Source organism: Daphnia pulicaria, chromosome 4 (genome assembly GCF_021234035.1).
Source record: "Daphnia pulicaria isolate SC F1-1A chromosome 4, SC_F0-13Bv2, whole genome shotgun sequence".
Taxonomy (NCBI): domain Eukaryota; kingdom Metazoa; phylum Arthropoda; class Branchiopoda; order Diplostraca; family Daphniidae; genus Daphnia; species Daphnia pulicaria.
The window spans coordinates 941,680-956,037 of NC_060916.1; the positions used below are offsets into that span (position 1 = coordinate 941,680).

General features: G+C 39.4%; 4 protein-coding genes across 7 annotated transcripts in view; 2 read left to right on the forward strand and 2 right to left on the reverse strand.

Annotated features, from left to right (window-relative positions):
• LOC124336387 (calcium uniporter protein, mitochondrial-like) overlaps nt 1-14,358 on the forward strand; it is an 878,707-nt gene that overhangs the window by 383,490 nt on the left and 480,859 nt on the right. The gene's annotated exons all lie outside the window — the stretch shown is intronic.
• LOC124336494 (actin-related protein 2/3 complex subunit 3-like) lies at nt 54-987 on the forward strand. Its single transcript, XM_046790330.1, has 3 exons — nt 54-207; nt 311-680; nt 747-987. Exons 1-3 carry the CDS (start codon nt 202-204, stop codon nt 902-904), a joined length of 534 nt encoding a protein of 177 aa, XP_046646286.1. The 5' UTR covers nt 54-201; the 3' UTR covers nt 905-987.
• On the reverse strand, nt 1,046-2,409 carry LOC124336418 (endoplasmic reticulum resident protein 29-like). Its single transcript, XM_046790222.1, has 3 exons — nt 2,095-2,409; nt 1,672-1,923; nt 1,046-1,610 (listed from the first exon to the last, which is right to left on the reverse strand). The coding sequence occupies exons 1-3, from the start codon at nt 2,206-2,208 to the stop codon at nt 1,218-1,220; spliced, it is 759 nt and encodes a 252-aa protein (XP_046646178.1). The 5' UTR covers nt 2,209-2,409; the 3' UTR covers nt 1,046-1,217.
• LOC124336007 (cadherin-87A-like) lies at nt 3,127-13,981 on the reverse strand. Of its 4 annotated transcripts, XM_046789562.1 has the most exons (33): nt 13,857-13,981; nt 13,042-13,662; nt 12,698-12,980; nt 10,673-11,398; nt 10,448-10,607; nt 10,148-10,365; nt 9,586-10,080; nt 9,391-9,526; nt 8,993-9,327; nt 8,698-8,929; nt 8,506-8,639; nt 7,869-8,441; nt 7,716-7,802; nt 7,516-7,640; nt 7,327-7,457; nt 7,110-7,246; nt 6,746-7,018; nt 6,557-6,676; nt 6,345-6,486; nt 6,142-6,275; nt 5,895-6,078; nt 5,723-5,829; nt 5,528-5,647; nt 5,329-5,464; nt 5,092-5,267; nt 4,907-5,027; nt 4,677-4,846; nt 4,532-4,616; nt 4,146-4,465; nt 3,891-4,075; nt 3,701-3,827; nt 3,505-3,629; nt 3,127-3,438 (listed from the first exon to the last, which is right to left on the reverse strand). In XM_046789562.1, the coding sequence occupies exons 4-33, from the start codon at nt 10,868-10,870 to the stop codon at nt 3,264-3,266; spliced, it is 5,661 nt and encodes a 1,886-aa protein (XP_046645518.1). In that variant the 5' UTR covers nt 10,871-11,398; nt 12,698-12,980; nt 13,042-13,662; nt 13,857-13,981; the 3' UTR covers nt 3,127-3,263. The 4 variants fall into 4 exon arrangements, with proteins under 4 accessions (XP_046645518.1, XP_046645517.1, XP_046645519.1 ...); XM_046789561.1 differs by lacking the exons at nt 12,698-12,980; nt 13,042-13,662; nt 13,857-13,981 and having other exon boundaries at nt 10,673-11,139; nt 11,223-11,398; XM_046789563.1 differs by lacking the exons at nt 12,698-12,980; nt 13,042-13,662; nt 13,857-13,981 and having other exon boundaries at nt 10,673-11,139; nt 11,212-11,398.

A 14,358-nucleotide genomic window follows, 5' to 3' on the forward strand; every position in this document is an offset into this window, starting at 1 on the left:
TAGCCATACAACATGATCGATACCTAATCGTATCGGCCTTTATTGGGCCGATATCTAAGCCACTATAGTATCTTTGAGGAAGGGGCTGGGTTTCCTTTTCCACCACAACAATTTCTTGTTTTCAATATTGAGCAATATCAGCCGGCTCAGTGTTTTTTTTTCTTTTAGAGCTGTCAATTCGCACATATTTTTTCCACAGAAATGCCGGTAAGTTTGTTTATCAGATGTCGTATTTTTCGGATTTTTGAAAAGTGCAGAATACGTTGGTTTGTGTTGTGCCTGACAATTGTGTTGTTTCTGATTTCAACAGGCTTATCATTCCCAGTTTTTGAACCCACCCCAAGTCGTTGGGAATATGGCCATTTTGCCGTTGAAAACCCAGTTCCGAGGGCCAGCTCCCAAAGAAATGGGGGAGTCAGATGTCCTGGATGAGGCATTGTACTACTTCAAGGCAAATGTCTTCTTCCGCACATATGAAGTCAAAAGCGAAGCAGACAGACTCCTGATCTACCTTACACTCTACATCACAGAGTGCCTAAAGAAGCTCCAAAAGTGTTCAAACAAGAATACAGCTCAGAACGAGATGTATACCTTGGCAATATCAAAGTTTGACATTCCTGGGGAACCTGGTTTCCCGCTCAACTCTGTATATGCTAAACCTACCAGCCAGCATGAAGCAGGTAGAGTAGCAGTTGTAAAAACATGCTTTTTCTCATCTGATAACATTTCTGTTGCTTTTTAAATAGATTTGTTGAGGCAGTATCTGACGCAAGCCAGGCAAGAGATAGGTTTAAGACTGGTAGATAAAGTTTTCTGCACAGAAGATGGAAAGCCTTCCAAATTTTGGCTCTGCTTTGCTAAAAAGAAGTTCATGGACAAGTCATTATCAGCTCCTGGGATGTAAGAAGTCATTGCGTTTATCCTTACGTTTATCTTTCCGTTAATTACGTGCAACATGGGTTGATCAAATAAATCTAATTTGTTCAAGTTTTATTTTTAGCATTAATATTATTGCCTGTACCAATAAGAAAAAAACACAACAACGTCTGGAACTATATGGCTGTATTGGCCCATCAAATAATAAAAAAATACAGTATTTGCGAAGAAAATGAGAATGCATCGCTTTGAATAGCTGGGTTTGGTCTTCGCACTATATGAATAAAGGGACCATATTCGGCATGTATCGAATGGCCGAGAAGAACAGTTTTTTATTAGATTCATAGTTCAGTGTTTGCAGCTGGACGTTTCGGCTGGAATGATTGGAGAATGTTGACTCGTCTCTCCATTTCGTCTTTCTTTTCTTTTGCCAATTTTCCTTTGCGCAGTGTGTCCACTCGAGATAATTCCGATTGAAGGAAATCGTTGCCTTTCTCCAGCATTTTGCGCATAACCTTGACGTATACTTCAGCTGATTTCCGTTCGCTGCCAAGTGAAACCTTGTCCCATTCATCCTCCGATTGGCGTAAGATTTCCTTCCGGTCGGAAGGGCTTGAAGCAGCTACAAACCGGTTTGCTAGTCCGTCAAATACTTCCAAACATCCCGGTAAGCCGATCCACAAACCACTCGTGGAACTTACGAATCGTTGCATCATATCGAGTTTGAATTCTCCCTGCACAGAAATCAGATCCATGTCATTGATGTACTTGCTTTAACAATTTTTTATTGGGTACCTGGTATCGGATTGGCTCAGCCTTTCCTTCTGTGAACAACAACATCACAGGGTACTCTTCTTTGACAATCTTGTATCGTTCAGCTATGTCTACATTTTCTTTATCTCCATAATCTTTTACTCCTACTTCTGCAACTAGGATGTCCGGATTGGAAGACAGGGTGGAAGATAATTTCCCGAATTGTTCATGTTTTTCACCGTAAGGATATGCAACATCAATCTTCACAATGGCAGCTTTGAATTTAGATACAACCTGGGTAATCAAAGCAATTTCAATAATAATATGTTAAATAATGCTTAATTTGTTGGCTGATTTAACATGTTAGTTGAATAACAATATCAAAGAAAAACCTGTTTAAAATTTAAAATCAATTTACACAAAGGCATTAAAATATAAAAGGTAAGCTTATAAATATTAACATGCCTTCTCAAAAGAGTAAGAGTCCAGTTGAACACAGCCTTGACAGTTATTAGATGATGCACTGGTAAAGGACAGACAGCTGATCAACAAAAATAGATAAAAAGGACTAGGAGACATAATGCACTTGATTGGAAGGAACGCTGGTAATAATACTGAATAATCAGTAATGCACTCTCGTCTGATATAACTGTACTGATACCGTGATAACTGATAAAACCGTATAACTCAAACGACTTAACAAAAGTCAATATTCTGGATTTTTCTTTTACACGTTTTCCAATTCGAAGATGACAGCTCACAATGTTGCCACGTTGGTGCACACGTCAACATAAAATGTTTACGTTGATTTGAACGCCACGACAGAACAGATTCGGCGGGAATTTAACGCTCAATTTATATTAATTAGGTAGGAAGGGAGGAATCATTTAAAAGTAATTTTATCTATAGATGATTATATAATTTCACTTTTCAAAATCCAGAATAGGCTCCTAGTGTCACCTTACCAATCCTATTACGAAGTTAAGAAGAAGAAACCTACAACAGGCATTAGCCAATAGTTACGTGGCGCTAAATTGATAGACGACTAATTAAGCAGTAAGCGTTGGGATGGTTCCAATAAAATTGCTGTTGCGGATGTTGATAGTCTGCTCCATTCGTAACAAAATAAGCCACGTTAAGTTCATGATGCTGGAAGCCGTGCTGCTGCCATGGCGTTTGTCTACCTCTCCTGTTAGACCGTGCTGGAAGATTGCGATGCCGAAAGATTAGCCTGTGCCAATTAATGACGACAGTTAAGTATGGCTAGACTAGAAGACAGCTTGTCTGAGTCAGATAGCGCTTAATAATTTAAACTCGAGAGAATATAACGTGATATGCATCCTCACATTTCTTGGTGCCCATCATCATGCGTCGGTAAACTAAGCTACTCTGTTATTTACATGGTCTAAAAAGTAGAAAATTGATCGTTCCAACCGTCTGGAATTGGAGTTTTTTGTGTGAGCTCTGGCTGTCACGAACGTAGAAAGCAAATAAGAATGACATCTAAATAACGTTTATGAGTTCAAAAGTTTAGATTGTAAAGTTAATCACAAACACAAGTCGTGTTTTAAGTAAATAACGACACGCGCGATTGCACTTGATAAAAGACCGTCCTTCTGTTCATTCTGTTCATATTACAGAACCGATCTGGCAAGGGACGAATGACCATCGTAATATATCTGGCTATCAGGGCTCAGATTCAATAACGAAGCGTGAGGTTGAGCAATCGATGAAGACCTCCTTGTTCCCGTTCCAGACGGCCCAGTTACCTGAATGCCAGGATTTAATTTCTTCATTCTCGATTCGTATCTAGATTGTTTTTCAAGGAGCTGGATTTAAAAAAAATGCAAAAGAAAAACTTTTTAAAATTATTACCGGGTAAACAGACAGCATGTAGTCAGGGCTGCGATGAGTGCCATGGCACCAATCAGACAACCAATAACAAGCAACCAAATTTCGAGGTTGTTTATCTCGTACAAAGTTCCGCGGGGTACACAGCGCTTTAAATGAATAAGAGATTAATGTTATGATCTTTTCAAACTAAACGAAAATTCAATAAACAGACAAGTACCTCTAGATTAGCGACTGAAAATTTGTCGTAGACGCTACGAAGCCGTTGATTACGCTCCGCGTTAAGAAGTAATTCGGTATCTTTCAAGTCAAAAACGTGGTCTTTGCCGACCAATTGAAAGCAGGAACTGTACAGGCACAAATTATATTAGATAAAGAACTTGCACACGAAAAAAAAATTTACCGTGTACCTAGTACTGGAGAAGTCCAAGGCTCCGTCGCGAGAATAAAATTGAGATTCGTACAAATTTAATGTAAGCGGCAATTCGAGGCTTTGTTCAACTGATTGTCGGAAATCAGCCAAGATAGGTTTCACATCCGGAGGAGGTTTGGTAAAAACAAATTTCATCAGCTCAGAATCTCGTAAAATGTACACCTTTAAATAAAATCGGGAGAAATTAGTCATGTCAACTTTTGACTTTTGGTAATGGTAACAAGTCAACAACCTTCAACGTATTAAATGCTTTACGGTCCGAACGACTTTCTTCCCCAGTCCAGGCACAGACATGAAGTAAGAAATATCCGTCAACGAAAAGTCCGTAAGTTTGGCTAGTGGTCAGTAAACCGGTACTAGTGTCCAAATCAAACGTTTTGGACACAGCCGACGATGAATCTATCTGCGTGTCTCCTCCACTTGATGCATAGTGGTGAGCACGTATAAAGCTAACGTTAAGCAGCTTATAAAATACAGGGCCAGATTCAGCATCCGGATCGATGGCTTCCAGTCGTACCACTTCCGTGTGCAGTGGGGCATTTAGACGCACACCTATAATCGTAATCAATTAGTTATTTACAGTTTGTTACCACATTTTGGTAGAAAATAATTAATTACCGGTAGTGATGTTTGTCTGGGTGAATACAGGATCATTATCATCGATATCTTTGACTGTGATCTTTACTTGAATTTCAGACGTATCCTAGAAGATCAAAGTTTTAATAAAATGGCATTATAACAAATAGAAAAGAATAGGCAGTACTTGAGGGTTGTACATCTTCCGCAATTCAGACGGCTTTTCCGCTGGTTTGAAGCACTTGATTGTTAGCAGGTAGCTGTCAACCACTTCGCGGTCGATGGTACCTTTAACCAGAAGTCGGACAAGGTTGTCTGGATTCCGTTCAAGAGTAAATACACCGGCATCATCTCCAACTAGGTGAAGTTTGCAAGCATTAATCACCAATCAAAATATGTCTGTCTAAAAACACTTACAAATAATTAGATATTCAATTGCAGCATTTTCTCCTTGATCAGGATCTGAAGCTTTTAATTGATCGACACACCAACCGGGATCCACTTGTTCTAGAACGCTGAATTGCAATGGACCATCGTACTATAAAAATCGAAAACACAGTTATGAATTACATCTGACTTGTTATGCAATTAGATTAACAAACCGGGGTGCGAATAAACTGGGGTGGGTGGTCATCGATGTCTTTCACAATAATATTCAACCTTCGAGTAGCTTGCTGTGACGGTGTCCCCTGATCTCTGGCAACTAAGATAAGAGTATAACTAGCTTTGGTTTCGCGATCGAGGCGAGCTTTGGTGGTCACAACACCCGTAGCTGGATCTGCGAACAAAATTCCAACATGAGCTGAAAATGAAGTAGTAGATGAACTATAGAAACTTACGAATTTCAAAGAAGGCGTGATCGCTTCCGAGTGTCCCATCATCCAGGAATTTGTAAGTGAGACGTCCGTTGGGTGTAGCCGGATCATCCGGATCAATCGCCAATGCTTGAAATACAATGCTTCCAACAGGCGCTTCCTATATTGACGAATGAAAGAATGCATTAAACTGACTAGGAATTTTAATTCAATTTCATCTTACCTCAACTATAAAGGCTTTTTCATCAAACGAAGGCTTCACAAAAGATGGTACACCGTCATTGGGAGTAATATCGCCTACGTAGACGTTAATGTCGATATCGGAAAACAAAGGAGAATCGCCCTGACGATTTAAAAAACCATTAGACAATCCCATACTAAAGGCAATTTGAATTGAAATTTGAACCGAGATCTATACCTTATCTTGAGCTCTAACGGTTAACACATAAGGTTCCGAACGCCCTTTTCCGGTCAAAGGTCCCTTAACAATGATACTTCCAGTGTTGGGCATTACAGTCAACAAACCTATTATAACGCCATGACATTAGTTATCCATTACTTTGAAACAGTACAAACTCTATTGATTATACCTTCTAGTCTGCCTTCGTTCACTAAACTATATTCGACAATTCCTCCATCCTGTTCATCAGGATCTAAGGCTTCTACTTGGGAGACGCTCCAGTCGAGCGGGGCGTTCTCCGGAACAACGGCAGTGTAGGAAGGTTGGGTAAAAGCAGGAGCATTGTCGTTCACATCAATCAGTTCTACCATTACCTGCAATAGATAAAATAACGTATTAGAGTTTAGAACGAGCCATAGAATAATATGAAAGATTACCAAAGCAGAGGACCGCTTTTGCTCTTCACTGCCTTGCGGTTGATCCGCAGCAATGACAGTAAAGGTGTAACTGGGTTGTTTCTCTCGATCAAGTGAAACGTTCGGAGCCACACGGACTATTCCATTAGTTGGATCTGATTATCAAAATGCAAATAACATTTTACTAGATCTTTCAACAAAATAAAACAGACAATAGATGTTACCATCGATTACGAATAGATCAGCTCCATCGCCCGAAACATAATACAAGATCTGTCCGAATTTCCCAGAATCTTTGTCTGTGGCTGACACTGTGACCAAAACATCCGGATGGTGAATGGACTCTGATATTTTTACTTTATACTCCTTTAAAACGATTACAAAGACTTTTAGAATTTTGAAGGCGACATATCACCACCCTGATTATATTTCAAACCTCTTCAGTGAACGTTGGACTGTTATCGTTGGCATCCAATATATCAAGTTTCACTGTCGCTAAACTCATTCGTTTATCTTCCGCTTCCCCAGCAATTGCCTGAACTTGAAACTGCAGAGTCTGTTTGGAAAGAAATTAAAGCATTATTGAATTTCGTGTTAACCTGGGCATTTTGCTATAATCATTTACCTTGTTGGCTAATTCTTCATAATCGATGCGCCTTTTAAAAGTTAGTTCCCCGGTTAATTTGTTGAGCTCGATCAACGACGAAATACCAGGATCCAGCATTGAATTCGTTGTATCATTCATGGATTCAGTGTCGTTGAAGCGAATTTGATCAAATAAAGATTCGAGTGGTGTTCCTGAATCGGGAAGACTCCTTGTTAAGCTTTCGCTGATTGGTTTTGGTTCAGCCACAAGCTCAAAATGAGATATAAGAAGACCAGTGACAGGATCATGTGCCTACAGTTAAAAGTATGTCAAATTACAAATTAAAGTAATGTTAAAAACCAATTATGTACAGTATGTAGCATCTAATAACGGATATTCTTACTTGAAGAGTGAGAAAAATGATGCCCGGATCTTGTTCTTCAACCACTTCCGCTCTGATAATCGGGTGAGCTGGAGACCACGGCGGTGAGAATATAGGTCCGTTATCAGTATGCGCTTGAACATAAATTGCAACCTCAGCTACGGAAAACCAAAAAGATATTTAAGATAGCGTGAGTTATTGGGTCGAGAAAAGTAATTTGTTATTTATGGCTACGCACCGAAATCCGTTTGATTGGGATATTCTGCATTAGCATTCATGTCTGTAACTTCCGCTCGGAACATAACAACAGCAGCATTCTCGTGGTCGAGCGGCTTCGTAAGGGTCAAGATACCGGTTGATTCGGAAATTCTACACAAGGAAAATACTAATGAAATAACGGAATTGGTTAGTAAATAAAGTGACTTACGAGAAGTACTCGCTTTCAACTTCGTCCCGCAAATAACCTCCTTTATTTCTTATCTGAAATGGCTCAGTTAATCGAAATCTTAATTGTGAGCTAGTGTCGGGATCACTGGCACCTAAAGCCAGTACCTGTAGATAAAAAAACAATTTAATTATGCAAATCAAACATCAAAATTATTTTCCCGCAAATGGACAATAAATTACCCGAGTTCCAACAGGTGTAACCTCGGCTACGTGATGGATAAAAAGTTGTTTATCAAAGTTTGGTGATTTATCGTTGATGTCTTCCACCTACATAAAAATAAATGAATTATTGATTTACTTTCTTTTAAATTAAACTACTTAATTAGCGCTTACCTGTATGGTGATTGTTGCGGTAGCTGATTGAGCAAGTGGCTGGCCCTGGTCAACTGCAGCTACTGCAAGAGTAAGAAGAGGAGCTTCTTGATCCCATTGGAGAGCGCCACCTCTTGCAACCCGAACGATTCCTGACACTTCATCAATGGTGAACCAATCGACGGCTGTGCCTCCGACGACGCGATAGCGCAAATTATCTGAAGGTCCATCCGGATCAGTAGCATTTAGCTGAATAACAAATGAATCTGGCGTTGCCCGCTCGACAACGTTGACGTGATACTGGTTCTGTTGGAAAATGGGGGGATCGTTTCCATCGACAGCCCCCACCGTAATTGTCACCACGGTATCAGCATGCTGGGGTGGTGTGCCGGAATCGGTCGCTCGCACTGTGAGCACAAATCTAACCTCGCCCAATTCAGTGGCATTGATAGGACGAGTAACATCAAGAATGCCACTGTCGCGCCCAATATTGAATAAGTTGTCTGCAGTGTTGCCTGCCACAATGGAGTAGGAAATCCTGCCATCTTGAATTGGCGGTGAATGACCTTTCCGAATACTATCCTTATCTGTAGCCTATAAAAACAAAAGGTTACCGAAATACTGGAAACATTAAAGAAAAACGTAAAATAGATAGTACCTTAACCACTAATTGTGGATCGAAGTCAAGAGCTCTATTTTGGATGAGTCGCCTGTATTGATTTTGCTCGAAAACGGGCGGATTGTCGTTAACGTCATCAATTCTAATAGTAAGCGGCACTGATGTTGCTTTCCCTGTTATAGAAATCATTAGAAAAATTGATTTAGTTAATCAAGAATGACGGAAACTTACCCCCTCCGTCAATGGCAGTATAGGTCAAAGTAAAAATGTCCTGATCCTCATAATCTAAACAAGTCGAAAGTCCGCATACTCCAACTGTCAGATCACCGGTAGACGAGTTAACAGAAAAGCGCTCGGCTCCAAAGCCACGTAACTCGTAGCGTAATTGTCCGAACACACCGCTGTCGGCATCCGTAGCACTCAGCCTTGAAATTAACGAGCCAGGTGCGGAATTCTCAACCACCTGTTAACACGAATGATAGTTAAATACAGTGTAACCGCATTTTTATAGTGAACATCTTCTCACATTGAAACTATAGGAAGACTCATCGAAGATCGGGATGTTGTCGTTAACATCGACTAACAGGATGGTCAGTGTGGCAGTAGATGAGAGACGTCTACCTCCACCTCGAGCTATGACTTGTACAACCATTTCCCGCCGATCAGGGTTCTCATAGTCGAGCTTATCAGCTCCGGTAACTTTGATAAGAACAGGTGTCCGGCCTGTGGCAGACATCGGGTGAACCTCAAAGATATTGTCGGCATTTCGCAACGGGATCAACTCTAACCCAAATTGACTATGTACGCCAGTGTCCGAATCCGAAACTGTCATATCAAGACCAGGCAATGCTTCCCCAATATCTGGAATAAATTAAGTTTAACATTCTTAATCATTTCAAATTAAGTGACAAAGGAATGTAATACCAAGATTTTCTGGAATTCCGATTGAATATTGCGCCTGATTAAATACAGGAGGTTGATCGTTGACATCGATGATCATCACGGTAACATTTTCTACGGTAAAATCGCCTATAGGCTTATTGTCAATCAACTCAATTGCCTGTGAAAAGAAAACATTAAAAATCTGAATAAATTATTCTGCTGTTTCAACGTGTTCACCTTCAGCCCAAATGAATAGGTGCCTCCGTTCCGCAGTATAACTTGATCCTCGCGATCAATTGGGTTGTCAGATGCCACAATGCTGGCAGTTCCAATGTTGTCATTCATCTTGAATGAACTTACACGAAAATATCCTAGAGGGTCGTCGACGATGTCAAGCTGTAAATCTCGAGGTTGACCAGTGTCTCCGTCTCGCACGAGTACTTTCATTAGTGAATGGCCGGCTGGACTGTTCTCATGAATGACAGGTCGATAGGGTGCGTTTAAAAACACTGGAGGCTGGTCTTGAACATCAAGAACTTCGACCATTACAGTAGCTGTACTGGTTAAGGCAGCTCCAGGCTCTTTTGCCAGATCTTCAGCCTGTAAAACGAGCGTGAAACGGCTGTTTTCTTCGTAGTTCAGGCCACTTCGTGCAGTCAGGATGCCAGCGAATTTTCCCGGCGCAATGCGCTGACTTCTCACTCCAAATTTCTCGCATCCTTCTGGTGATTTCTATCAACAAAAAATCCATTTTAGCACTTATTGTTAGTAGACAGAACAGTCACAATGCTGTATTTACCTGTTTTAAGCAAGTCAATCTGATTTCTCCGTTGCTCCCAGAGTCTGCATCCGAAATGAGGATTTTATTGAACACTTGGGTGTTAACTCCCACAGTTTCATTGACAAGGAAAGTGTATGACGATTCAGAAAATTTGGGCGGATTGTCATTCTTATCTTCTACAGTAATCTCACGGCGGATACTAACTATGTTAGGTTCAGCAGTTGGACCCTTTTCATCTAGTAGAAATTTGAAAATGAAAAATATTTTATTTAGTTACTGCATACAAAGTCCACATAATAAAGACCAGCCAATTATTACCTGTTAGAGTTATAATAACTTCTATCATTGCAGTGGCTTCATGATCTAAAGCTTTAACTAATGTCACAGCTCCAGTATTTCTCACAACACTCAAATGGTCTCCACTAATGCTGTATGCAACTCTTGATCCTTCAGGGTCTTCACCTCTTAATCGATAAACCTATTTGAATAAAAGTATCCCATCATTAAACTTGTTTGAAATAAAAAACCTGTTCAACAACTTACAATGGTTCCAACAGCTGTGTCTTCTGGAAGAGAAAATCCATCCATGTCTCCCCCAGGAAGGAATTTTGGAGGCAGGTTAACTCCAACATTAAGTTTACGGTTTTCATCACCAACAATTTCAGATTCAAACAAACTTTTTTGACCAGACAATGGGTTTGCCAATAAACATAGCAACAATACTACAAGGCAGTTCAACATTTTTATAAACTTCTACTATGCTGTGGTGTCAATAACCTTAAAAACAAATTTAAGGATACTAAGTTGTTTACAAAGTTAAAGGTTTTTACACTATCTTATTGTTTCACTTTGTTTAGTAGGTAACACTTTCATCACATTTTAAGGAATATTCCAGGCTAGAAAACAATGTGGTTGAAAATAAGAGATAGCGTTATCCTCTTTCGTTGAAATCACTCGTTGTAGAAATCATGTTGCACTTTCTCCAAATGTCATTCACCACCTGTTATTCGCTATATATGTTACAGAGAACAATAGATTTTTTGGTTTTTAAATTACAGAGTTCAAACACTTTAGAATTTAACTTCGTAGAAACCTGCTGCTCTACGCCTCGAGTCCGGTCTTAGACGTCAATACTTTGAGACTGACTTTTCCCAAATGGCGTTAGGGCAGGTAGTTCTTCTGCCGAGAAATTGCCTCGGGCAATCAAGGTCATACTTATGTCGAATTCCTTCTAGCAGAGCTTGCAGACATAAAGGTGCGCTGAATAGCCTACAGCTCAAGAAATTACTTCATGGTTAAACTTTGAATTTCCTTCCGCTAGGCTGTTTACCGACATAAAAAAGGGATGACTGTGTTTGTAAGAAGAAAAGCTGAGCGATTTAATTGAAGTTAATCAAACAAATTTCTACGTGCTTACATGCACCATTCCTGTATGAGTTATTAATGCAGGCAACAAGATGAATTTAGTAGCTTCCGCGTTTTTCAAAAAAGGCGACGTCTATTAAGATTAGTTAAAGACGCTACAAGGAAAATGTTCTAAATTAAAAATTGAACAGGTTTACTCAGCGAAAAAAGCAGTTCGACTTCCTACTTGAAGTGTTATCATTTATATAACGGAAATTTGCTGAATGACATGAGATACGTCGTACGTGCAAGTTGGAACTGAAAGTGTAGTACTCGTTTGCTAGGAATGGTTTAAAAATTTTAACTAGTTCTAGAAAATGTTGTTCTGTCCTGGTCTCCAGGTCTCCTGGATGACCTATTATAAATTACATCAAACAAAAATGTTGTTCCAACAATCAAACTAGACTTATTAAGTTTTAAGTTCAACTTCAAACGAACTAGAATGTTTACGCTTTTTGGTTGTGAAAAATAACTCGTCCTTTTCGTGACGGAGGAAAAGAGAAATCCGACCGGCAAGCTTGTCTGATGCGGTCACCTGACACTACCATTCCTTAACTTTTAACGACGAAACTCAAAGAACGAGACCAAGAGATGCGCAGTTCTTAATATCCTAAGGATACCAGAAAGACCATAAATGACGTCATTAGACTTCACTCTCGACAAGAAAGATATGCATACTCTTTAACAATGTCTAACTAGAAGATCCTTGAAAACCGCACTAATGGCCTTCAACCGTTCAACGTGACGACATGCAAATATGTAAAACGTTAAATAAACGGCAATTAGAAAATTTAACCAACAAGGAAAAAGATTATCAACACTAATTTTCCTAGTTTTTACTTTTTTTTCTTGCTCGGCTGGCCTGGCTCGGCGACGGGCGACGGCCACCAATCCAACGGGTAGGCAAGTTTCTAAATTCGACGCAAAAATTGTCAACGCTGCTTCCTTTTGGGGCTATTTACCCGCGAATTTCAAACTAATATTTTAGCTTTCAAATTTTTAACCCAAGACATTTTCTTTGATTTTTTAACCCAAGACATTTTTCTTTGATTCCACTTACTTTTCCCATTATAAGAAATAATGTCGCTTTTTCAAGAACTGACATATGTAATACGGAAGTTAAACAGAAGGAAAAAAAAAGGGAACTTGAGCTTTGTGACGAACCTTAGACAAAAAGGGAACTCCAATAAATGCGCTCTTCTCACTGCGGCACCAGGTAATTCAGAACTTTTGGGTGGCAGTAAACATCTTATTCCAAGCAAGGGTCTTGCAAAATGTTGTTCATAATAGACGACATATGGTTTCTCAAAACATTGAACTCTTCTTCTAGTTTTCTTCCAGACTCCCATTCCTTCTCAAATTCCTGTATAACAGAATTCAAATTTTCATCCAGTGATTGGTACCGACCCTTGATGATATTGTCCAAGTTTTCAATAATGCTCTCAGTCTAGTACCAAATAAGACTACATTAATTTGAATTAACCACAAGATATATTAGTAGTTGTTACCTTTTCACGTAGAGCTTTTGAGCACTGCAAAAACAGTTGTTGGTCTCGTTCTCTTTCTTGCTTGAGATAATCCATAATATCTTGGAATTCTTTGTCCAAAGAGGAAACTGTATATTCCCCAATTGGTCTGAGCTTTCTTGGTTTGTTTTCTTCAACATTGTTCTCTTTGTTCATTATTGGGATGGATGCTGTTGGTTGCACTTTCGGCATTTGCTCTTTTTGAGTGACTGCATTGCTGGGAGTTGCACCAGCTTCATGAGACTCAGTATTTAATGGTTTGACCACTTGGGTATCTTGAATGGTTGATTTTTTAGTTGGAGTGTTTGTCACATTAAAGTAGGGTGACTGACCACCAGCAACTGAGCCTGAAATTGGGACTTTGAAATTTTCCAATGTTTCATTCTCTCGTTTCATCAACAGATTGGTACTCTCAGGACTCTGGAAAATATCTCTATCCTTCATTCCCAAAGCCGAAAGAATGTTGTAATCATCAGAATTCTCATTTGAATAGTCAGACAATAAGCCAGTGTTAGTAACACTGAATGGCCTCTTTCTAGGTCCTCCAGGTTTATTAGGCTGTCTAAACAAAAGTGGAGAGCCAGAATCCATGCTGATAATTTCCTAGGAATGACCAACAGAAGAAAATTAACATCTGTAAATTAAAGACTAGGTTTCGGCACGTTTCGGGTATGGCATAAACTTTTTGAATTTACAGCTGAAAAATTAGAAATAGTTGCAGCTAAAACAGATCTCTAGTATTGTGCTGCGAAGCAGTAAGTAAAGAAATAAGTTTGGAATTTTACAAATCAATCTACCTAAGCAAAAAATGGGAGATAAATTCAATATTCCAACCACAGATGATCACAAATCAGCATGAAATGAGTACGCAAACGACTGAACAGTGAACACAACCTGCAGCTGCGGAAACAAGTGGCGCCAACTTAATAGGCGGGACTTTGGCCACCAACCAATCCCGCTTGGCCCACATCCTGCCAAGCAACACAGAGGATAGTCACAACAAAACTAGTGAAAAAACAATTAATTCGTAATGTTTAGCAGTCCGTATCAATAAGCATCAACAATGCACGTGGCGCACTTTTTTATGGAAAAAACCTGCTCGGTAATTCTTTTCGAATGTTATTACATTCGATTCGATACTTAAGGTAGTTATTTTCGTTTAAAACAAAATCATTTCTAAGTTATCTAGCAACTCCTTTCATTTACATCATAATAATTACGAAACATAAAAAATCAAATCGAATCACCCAAATTAGAAGTAGCAAGTGATTTGCTATTAATGAAGTAATGAAGCTTTGT

Excerpts from the sequence above, each read along its gene's own strand:
- LOC124336494 (XM_046790330.1), top strand. Across the intron at positions 681-746 it reads TACCAGCCAGCATGAAGCAG|ATTTGTTGAGGCAGTATCTG; the intron begins GTAGAGTAGCAG and ends CTTTTTAAATAG.
- LOC124336418 (XM_046790222.1), bottom strand. The coding sequence starts at position 2,208 with ATGTCTCCTAGTCCTTTTTATCTATTTTTGTTGATCAGCTGTCTGTCC. Across the intron at positions 1,924-2,094 it reads ACTCTTACTCTTTTGAGAAG|GTTGTATCTAAATTCAAAGC; the intron begins GCATGTTAATAT and ends TTGATTACCCAG. Across the intron at positions 1,611-1,671 it reads CTGAGCCAATCCGATACCAG|GGAGAATTCAAACTCGATAT; the intron begins GTACCCAATAAA and ends ATTTCTGTGCAG.
- LOC124336007 (XM_046789562.1), bottom strand. The coding sequence starts at position 10,870 with ATGTTGAACTGCCTTGTAGTATTGTTGCTATGTTTATTGGCAAACCCA. Across the intron at positions 8,930-8,992 it reads AGTCTTCCTATAGTTTCAAT|GTGGTTGAGAATTCCGCACC; the intron begins GTGAGAAGATGT and ends TCGTGTTAACAG. Across the intron at positions 4,076-4,145 it reads AAGCATTTAATACGTTGAAG|GTGTACATTTTACGAGATTC; the intron begins GTTGTTGACTTG and ends TTTTATTTAAAG.